Here is a 9,996-nt window from a genome sequence, read left to right on the forward strand (position 1 = left end):
CACCCACCCTGCCCAGCCTTCCCTCTGAGATTCCGTAGTCTGTTCAATGCTTCTGTCTCTGCATCTATTTTGTTCATCAGTTTGTTTTGTTCATTAGCTTCCACATATGAAGGAGATCATGTGATATTCGACTTTCTCTGACTGGCTTATTTTGCTTAGCATAATACTCTTTAAGTCCTGCCATGATATCTCATAGGGTAAGAGATCCTTCTTTTTTTACTGCTGCCTAGTATTCCATGGTATAAATGAACCACAGGTTTTTAATCCACTCATCTACTACTGATGGGCACTTGGGCTGTTTCCAGATCTTAGCTATTGTCATCTGTGCTGCTATGAACATAGGGGTACATACATTCTTTCTGATTGGTGTTTCATGTTTCTTAGGTTATACTCCTAGAAGTGGGATGATGCATTAAATGGCAGTTTCATACTTAATTTTTTGAGGAAACTTCCTACTGTTTTCCATAATGGCTGCACCAGTCTGTATTCCCACCAGCAGTGTATTAGGGTTCTCAGGGACACTTTGAAGTACGGATGAGGAGGAGAAACATTAGTGAAGGTCAGTGTCTTGGCGCAAGATTTTTCCGGATTTTTCCAACCTTGTTTCTGTTCCTCAAGTGTTCACCTTTTTAGAAATGTTGGTTCCTTTGGAGTTAGGACCATATAATTAAGCACTTACTCTTTTAAATATTACTTTTGTGTGTGATAATTCTACTACCCACAGAAAGAGATACATCTTATATCACAGCTGAAATAAGTTTGCAAAAGCAACACTTATCTTTATTATGTGTGATGAACTCTTTATATTTCCTATTCTATTTTATTTTTTAAAATGCTGCTCACAACCCACAACCCTTAAAATTGATTTTGTCACCCTATGCAAATCTACAGCTTGAAAAATATTGCATTATCTCATAATCCAAGTAATGGATTATTATCTCCATTTTATTGTTCATCTCTGAGGCTAAGTGGGACTAAGTAATTTTTTTTATCATGATATAGCTCCTAAATTTTGAAACTGATTACTCAACATCTCATGTTCCCTTCCATGATATTTTTGCCGTACATTACTGTTACAGTTAATTCATCATTTAAGCATATATTTAATAAATGTAGTATGTGTTATAAGCTAAAACTATAAAATACTACAAGGAAGTAATTATTGTAAGAATCAGGATAGTGCCCTGTCTGGCTAGCTTAGTTGGTTAGAGCATTGTCTCTATACACCAAGGATCGATCTCTGGTCAGGGCACATACAAGACTCAACCAATGCATGCATAAATAATTGGGACAACAAATCTATGTTTCTCTCTCCTTCTCTTCCTCTCCCTCTCCCCCTCCCTCTCTCCCTCTCCGCTCCCTCCCTCCAAGGTTAGGATCACTAACGAGGTCATTGTTGCTATGCCCGAGCCTCGGTTTGCCCAGGAGTGAAACCCTGTGGAGATGGGAGTGACCCCAATCACAGCTCTCCCTTTCCTTCTCCCTCTCCCTCTCCCCTAAAATCAATTAAACAAAAAAAGAATTAGGATAGTAATTATTTTGGGGGTGGAGTGGGGATTGAGATTGGGACTGAGTGCCTAGAGAAGTTTCTGGAGTGGCAGGCAAAGTTCAATATTTTTGGTCTGGGTGGTGGTGTTAAAGATAAAGGTGGACACTAGGTAACTATTAGGACATTTTAATCAATAATATACTATTGCAAAAGGGAAAAGAGTTCAATGTAAGCTGAACTCAATGTGAGCTGAACTCAACTTTGATTTATATAGAGGTGTCTGGGTATTTTTTAAAAAATATATTTTATTGATTTTTTACAGAGAGGAGGGGAGGGGGATAGAGAGCTAGATACATAGATGGGAGAGAAACATCGATCAGCTGCCTCCTGCACACTTTCTACTGGGGATGTGCCCGCAACCAAGGTACATGCCCTTGACCGGAATCTAACCTGAGACCTTTCAGTCCGCAGGCAGACGCTCTATCCACTGAGCCAAACCGGTTAGGGCAGAGGTGTCTGGGTATTTTAAAGGGCAAATGGGGATCAAGAGGGTGGTGAGTGGGGGCTCAGTAGTGTCAGAGAAGTGAGAACTTTAAAAAAGTGGGAAGAAGAGGGGATTGGTCCACATGAATTCATGTAGATTTGCTAACTGACACTTGTGTTGGCTGGAACAAACAGTAAGTTCTTTGGGCAGCCCTTAGTTTTCTCAGCCAGGTACTTTAATTGGGGTTAGGGTTGTCCCAGGGATGTGGTCTTGAGCTGTTAGAAACTATGTTAGTGTTTTGTTGGTGTTCTTGTCCCAGCATCAAGAAGGGTTCAGGAATCTGGAGAAGGCTGTGCCTAGATTTTAAATAAGAGTCCGGAGACGAAGTATAATTTTGAAAGGCACTTGGGGGTCAGAGGAGCTTAGCTACAGGAGCTAAGTTCTAAGGTCTTATGTCTAAGGTCTTAGGTTCTCCTCGTCCCCAGGACCCCATGCTTTTTATAAACACAACTTGTCCTGAGGCGAGGCAGAGATATACACTTCAAAGGGTAATACAGAAACATTGTCAGAATGGAAGAATTAGCCTACGGCTGTTCAGGTGTTTGGCCAGTAGGAGGCAATAACATGTAGATTAAGATGCCTTTTAGCTGTCTGGCAGCCAAGCAATAATCCCTTTTCAGGTTTGGGGAAATGCCTTCAGCCATTCCCAGATGCAGCCCTGCTGTCATGCTGGAATTGGTCTCCGGCAGTGTTTAAGTCTTTATAGGTCAGTGTGAGGCCTAATAGATATTAGAGGAAGCTGGCTAGATTTTGGTGAAGAAGAGAATCTTTGCTAGTGATTGCAAGAGTGTTTGCTTTAAAATAATTCATCAGAATAACATACTACACACACACACACATTTTTTAGGGTATGTATGTGTGTGGTTTCTGTATGTCTGGTATTTGCAATAAAAAGATTAAAACTTTAAAAAATGAGGCAATTAATAACTCCAGAAGAAAAAACAAAATTGTGCAATAGAAGAAATTTAATTAATCATAGCACCCAACTTGGCTCAGGAGTGAGGGAGTATTTACTTAATAAGGTAAACACTGAGTACTGATTTAATAAAAAATTGTTGATTCAGCCGAAACCGGTTTGGCTCTATCCAGAGTGTCGGCCTGCAGACTGAAGGGTCCTGGGTTCGATTCCGGTCAAGGGCATGTACCTGGGTTGCGGGCACATCCCCAGTAGGAGATGTGCAGGAGGCGGCTGATCGATGTTTCTCTCTCATCGATGTTTCTAACTCTCTATCTCTCTCCCTTCCTCTCTGTAAAAAATCAATAAAATATATTTTAAAAAAAATTGTTGATTCAACCATATAAGAAATATAAATGTACTAGTATATGTGAATTGGTCTAAGAGACCAATCCTTATTGGGTATCATTATATAATATCTTAAATTGATAAAGAAGCAATAATATAAGGATATTTAGAAACATGGCAGTTTATAAAAAGAAGAAATATCTAAAAGTGGATATTTTGGGCCCTAGCCAGTTTGGCTCAGTGGATAGAGTGTCGGCCCACGGACTGAAGGGGCCTGGGGTCAATTCCGGTCAAGGGCTTGTACCTCAGTTACAGGCTTGATCCCCAGCCCTAGTCCCTGGTCGGGGCTCTTGTGGGAGGCAAGCAATGGGTGTGTGTCTCTCCCACATTGATGTTTCTCTCTCTCTCTACCCCTCTCTCTAAAAAATAAGTGGATATTTTGGGAGCAAGTAAGACAGTGGATGGGGAGTAATGAAGCAGGGTTGCTGTTTTTATTATAAGCCTTGTGATACATATTTTTTTTGCACTGCTTTGCTTAAACACACACACACACACACACACACACACACACACACACTTACCAGTACCTCAGAAATTCCCCCTCTGCCATCATCCAGTCACTGACTCCTCTCCTGCAAAGGCTTGTCATTGATTAGTTATGGCTTTTTTGTTCAGCATTATGTTTGTGAGTTCATCCATAATTTTATGCATAGTTATAGATTGTTTATTCTTATTGATGTAACGTCCAAAGTGTGACCATATCACACTTTATCTAAGCTACTGTTAATTGACATTTGGTAATTCCCACCTAAACATGGTTTACATTTTGAAGGAGTAATGTTGTATGTGTTAATTTGCCAGACTAATTTTTAAAAAATTGCCTTGATTTCAATAAGAAATGGGAATGCGAGGTTATTTCACTGTATGGCTGGTAATTTAGTTTTTAATGGCTATTACTTGTTAGAGCCTAGCATAATACTCTTTATGTAAGTGCTCTCTGTAAATGCTCTCTTGAACTGAAAACTAAGTAGAAGGAGAATGGACAATTTTTGGATGCTGAATTAGGGAATTATGAAGGATTTCCAAATTCAGGGATTATGAAGAATTGGGATGGGTCAGGGACAGGAATAAATGTTAAATATTTTGGTTTGGTGCAGTTTGACAGCTGCATTTTGGCACCGCAATGAAGTGTGGCATTTAAGTTAAATATCTATACAGTATTTCAAATTGGGTTTTGTGACCCATTGGGGGTCATGAAATCAATTTAGAAGGTTGCCTCTAGCATCAAAAAAATTAAAAATAGAAAATATTGTACCAATATAACAAGGATAAGTATTTCATGCAAGTTTTGCTTTAATTGTATATGAATATACAGTTGGTCCTCCATATATGGGTTCTACAGATCAAAAATATTCTCCTGAAAATGTAGTTGATGTGCACTATGTAGTTAGGCCTATGATGGCGAAAATGTTGTAGTTGATGTGCACTATGTAGTTAGGCCTATGATGGTTGCAGAGGATGTATCTGTACTGGGCATGTACAGACTTTTTCCTTCCCATTCTTCTCTAAACAATACAACGAACAACTATTTACATAGCATTTATATTGTACTAGAGGCCCAGTGCACGAATTTGTGCACGGGTGGGGTCCCTCAGCCTGGCCAGTGATCAGGCCGATCAGGGCCGTCTCGCCCAGTCCCAGTCAGGGTTGGCCAGCTGGGGGGATGGATCGCGGGAGGTTGGCTGGCTACGGAAGGTTGGCTGTGGGAGTGCACTGACCACCAGGGGGCAACTCCTGCATTGAGCATCTGCTCCCTGGTGGTCAGTGCGTGTCAGAGTGACTGGTTGTTCAGTTGCTTAGGCTTTTATATATATAGATTAGTATTATAACTAATCTAGAGATGATTTAAAGTACACAGGAGGATAGGTGTAGGTTATATGCAAATACAACACTATTTAATGTATGGGACTTGCGCATCTGTGGATTTTGGTATTTGTGTGTTGTGTGTGTGTGTGATGTTCCAGAACTAATCCTGTGGGTACCAAGGGTGGACTGTATGTGTATGCTGGGTTGTGGTATTTTATTGTGGTTTTCAGTCAGAAAATTTTAAAAGTCATCTTTCTTTATCACAAACATTTACTAGCAAACCACTTCACTTTATCTAATCAGTCACCAAGTTTGGTAGATTTTACTTTGTGTTTCTTAAGGCTGTCCACTTCTTTTCCTCCTCTGTGCTGCTGTTAGTCACCTCTTCCTTGGACTATTTCAGAATCATGCATTTGGTCTCACTGCCTCCAGCCTATAAGGTCCCTTGTGATTTGACTCTACAGCCAGACTATTGAAGTTTCCGCTCCACTACATATTAGCTGTGTGTCCTTAATGTTACTTAATGTCTCTGTGCTCTAGTTTTTTTTAATGGTAAAATGGTGATGATAATAATAGTATCTACCTCTTAGTGTTGTTGTGAGGACCAAGTGAGTGAATAGATGTAAAGTGCTCAGCATAATTCATAACGCAGTAAATTCCCAGTAAAATTTAGTAGTTATCATTTGGTCCTAAGTTCCTTTTCTATCCCTATCACTTGTCACTTCCCATCTTGTGCTTCAAACTCTGCAATATAAAACTTTTTTGCAGTACTTGGCTTGAGCCACATTCTCTCACTTCTAGGCCTTTGCTCTAGGATTTCCTTTTCCCTTGCTGGGCTAACTCCTACCCTTGAAGACTTAATTTAAGTGTCAGTTCCCCTGGGAAGCCTTTCTAGTCCTCCCTCTGACACTGGGTAGTTGTCTCTCCCAAATCATTCTGTACGTATGACACTGTAGTGTAATTTCGTATTTTTCATTAGGCTGGAATCTCCTTGAGGGTAAGGACTGTATATTACTTATTATGAGAATCAAGGAAATGCTAGGTGTTCATTATGTTTTTATTTGAATGAATGCATTTCTGTGATGTTCTGTTGTGAAGAAATCTAAACTTGCTTCTGTTTGTTATCTCCTTCTGTATTTCTAGTTTGTGAAGCCTGGAGTTGAGAATTCAAGAGACTACCCTGAATTGGCAAAAGAAGCAGGTAATATAGAATATTTAGACCTTTGAACATTGTAGTTTATTGTGTGACCTGTCTTGATTGTGGAGTAGCCTTGCCACCATAAAAGGAAGCTTGGTCAAGGGAGAAAAACCTATCAAGCGGTTGCCTCGTGGCTCTCTAGAGGAGGAGGGGAAAACCTTGGGCATTCTTAGCTGATAGCCAGACCAGACAGTGGCCAGTGATGTATGTGCTACCCAGCTGTGTGTTGGGACAGCAAAGGGCTCTGTGGGAGAGAAAGGTAGGGTCACTAAAAGGGATAACTTGATTCTAGGAGATATGACAAAATCAGCATCTTCCTTTTCTAGAAAAGGAATAATCACATTCAAAATGTATTAAATACCTGTATGGTGGCTTTCCTCTCTTCGCTTGACTGAGCCAAGTGAAGAATTCTTTTTCTATCACTAGGCCATTGTGTGACTAAATAAGGTGATACAGTTTATTATTGTTTATTCCAGTGAGTATTAAGCAAAGAACTTGGATGCATACTGGTGAGTGAGCTGGACTCAGAGGGAGAAGGGTCCACAGTGTGTGGGTCTATGTTCTCTAAGCCAGCAGTCGCCAACCCTGGTCCGTGATGTCCGAAAGGTTGGCGACCGCTGCTCTAAGCAGTCTTCAGAGGCACGTGCTTGTGCCAGGTGCTGCTAGCTGAACTATCATTCTGAATTCGTTGTTCTCTCTTTAAAAAAGGAGGACACGCACAGTAGCTTCTTTTCATGGTAGAAAGAAATGTTTCAGAGTCAGAGCCATGTAGTCTAAGTCAGGTGTCAGTTGTTGACACTGCTGGAAAACATCAGCTTCCCAGCACGGGGAACCTTTGGTAGCTCCTTGGGCCCATGAAGTTGTTAGGTAAGTCCTCCTCCTGGGAAGTCTACAGACCCATCCTGTTCCTCCGAGCTTGTTGCAAGGCAACCCAAAAAGAATTACTGCTGTTAGTCATTAGTGACTCCACTAGTGCCTAGAGTCCACATATTTGGATTTTGTTTCAACTCTATTATTTACCTCAGTATTTAGATATTACTATACATGAAATCAGAGCATCTCTGCTCCCCAAAAAGGAAGGTTCATGAGGTTTAATTAATTGATGTTGATTCTCTGGGTGGACGTTGTTCATTTAATATTTATCTTTTATGTTGCTAAACATTCTTTTTATTTTATTTTAATTTTTTATTGATTTTAGAGAGAGGAAGGGAGAGAGAGAAACATTGATTGGTTACCTCCTGCCTAGGGATCAAACCCACAACCTGGGTATGTGCCCTGACCAGGGATTGAACCCACCACCTCTTGGTGTACAAGACGATGTTCCAACCAACCAAGCTATACTGGCCAGGGCAATGCTATTAAATATTCTCTCTCTCTCTCTCTCTCTCTCTCTCTCTCTCTCTTTATTTTTTTTTGTTAACCCTCACCTGAGGATATTTTTCCCATTGCTTTTCAGAGAAAGTGGAAAGGAGGGAGAGAGGGGGAGAGAGACACAGGGGGAGAGAGAAATACCTATGTGAGAGAGATGTCAATTGGTTGCCTCCTGTACGTGCCCCCTGACCTGGGCTGGGGATTGAACCTGAAACCCAAGTACGTGCCTTTGACCGGGAATCAAACCCACGACCTTTTGGTGCACAGGCCAGTGCTCTATCCACTGAGCAATACCAGCCAGGGCTATTTTCTTGACTGATGTCTCCAAGTAGCTTCTGCCTTTCTTTGAAGTGGGAGATGCTTTAAACAGTTCTTTGTATATATTTTTGTTCCATTTCTTTTATTTAGTTAAACATTTTGTGGTTACTTTAGTAATATGTGAATGTAATATTTTGATTATAAAATGGTGATGTTGAGGTGAAGTTATGGAGTTTAAAACTAACTGTAGGGATTGACTAGTAACAAATTCAGCCTGATTGACTCTGCTTACTGCTTAAAACTCTCTTCTTTTGTAAGCATAATTAGGAAAATAAAACTTCACTTAATAAAGGAACTTTGCCCTGGCCAGTGTGGCTCAGTTCATTGGAGCATTATCCCGTGCACTGGAAGGTGGTGGGTTTGATTCCCGGTCAGGGCACATACCTAGATTGAGGGTTTGATCCCGGTCAGGGTGCATATGGGAGACAACCCATCGATGTATTTATCTCACTTCAATGTTTCTCTCTCTCTCTCCCTTCCTCCCTCTCTAAAATCAGGAAGAAAAAGAAAGTACTTTTATGTAAAATAAACTTTTTAAAAAAAAGTTTTTATTGATTTTAGAGAGAGAGGAATGGAGAGGGAGAGGGAGAGAGAAACATCGATGTGAAAGAGAAACATCAGTGGGTTGCCTCTTACACTTTATGCACCCTGACTGGGGGTCAAACCCACAACCTGGGTATGTGCTCTGACCAGGAATTGAACCAGCGACCTTTCGATGCATGGGACGACGCTGAACCAACTGAGCCACACCTGCCAGGGCTAGAATAAACTTTTAAAACCTAGCTTTGTTCATAGCTCTAGCTGGTTTGGCTCAGCTGACAGAGCGTGGATTCTGGTCAAGGGCACGTACTCGAGTTTGATCCCCAGTCCCAATTGGGGCACGTGGGGGAGGTACTAATTGATGTCTCTTTCACATTAATGTTTCTCTCTCTCCCCCCTTCCCTTCCACTCTAAAAAAAAATACCCCTTGGTTCTAAGTTTGTAGGGAAATGAGAAGTGTAAAGGATGACTCTACTCATATATCTGACATAGTCTTAGGTGAGATATATGCACCTTCAGACCACATCAGTCACATTTAGTATAACTTGGGGTAAAAACCCCTAACATTCTCTTTTAAAAATATATATTTTTGCTGATTTCAGAGAGAAAGGGAGAGAAAGAGAGAGAAACATCAATGATGAGAATCACTGATTGGCTGCCTCCTGCATACTCCCTACTGGGATCATATGCTACATAGTTTTATATTTTGAATCTTTAAACTTATTTTATCATGAGCATTTCTCTTGTTACTTAAAATTGTTTAAAAAATTAATTTTTTCATATATCACTATATATTTATACTATGATTCTTGTTGGACATTTAGGTTTGCAACTTTTTGATATTTTAGAATTATGGTGAACATCTTGCTAAATAAATGTTTGGTCTCCTATGGCCATGGCGGCTCTGTGGTTGAGCGTTGACCTATGCACCAGGAGGTCACAGTTCGATTCTGATTCGGTCAGGGCATTTGCCCAGGTTGTGGGCTTGATCCCTAGGAGGTGTGTGTGCAGGAGGCAGCTGATCAATGATTCTCTTTCATCATTGATGTTTCTATCTCTCTCTCTCCCGCTCCCTTTCTCTCTGAAATCAATAAATTTATTAAAAAAATTTTTGGTCTTATCTCCAGGTATTATTGAGGACAGAGCCTGGAAGTAGACTAATTGGAACAGTGTTAGGAACATTTTAAGACTCTTGCCAAATTATTTTTCAGACTGTTTACATTATTAGTCTCACTAGCAGTGTATGGGAATGCCTTTCTTTTTTTCCTTTTTTTAATTATTAAATCTTTATTGTTCAGATTATTACATTTGTTCCTCTTTTTTCCCCCCCATAACTCCCCTCCACCCAGTTCCAACCCCACCCTCTGCTCTCACTCCCCACCCACTGTCCTCATTCATAGGTGCTCGATTTTTGTCCAGTCTCTTCC

General features: G+C 40.5%; 1 protein-coding gene across 2 annotated transcripts in view; it reads left to right on the forward strand.

Moving 5' to 3' along the window:
* The first annotated feature begins 167 nt into the window (after positions 1-167).
* Positions 168-9,996, forward strand: part of SCP2 (sterol carrier protein 2) — a 108,359-nt gene continuing 98,530 nt past the window's right edge. For both annotated transcript variants that reach the window (XM_014549759.1, XM_014549760.1), the window contains exons 1-2: positions 168-197; positions 6,286-6,343. In XM_014549759.1, coding sequence (XP_014405245.1) covers positions 183-197; positions 6,286-6,343 — 73 coding nt within the window. In that variant the 5' untranslated portion in view covers positions 168-182. The remainder of the gene's footprint in view (positions 198-6,285; positions 6,344-9,996) is intronic.

Source organism: Myotis brandtii, unplaced genomic scaffold (genome assembly GCF_000412655.1).
Source record: "Myotis brandtii unplaced genomic scaffold, ASM41265v1 scaffold57, whole genome shotgun sequence".
Lineage (NCBI taxonomy): Eukaryota > Metazoa > Chordata > Mammalia > Chiroptera > Vespertilionidae > Myotis > Myotis brandtii.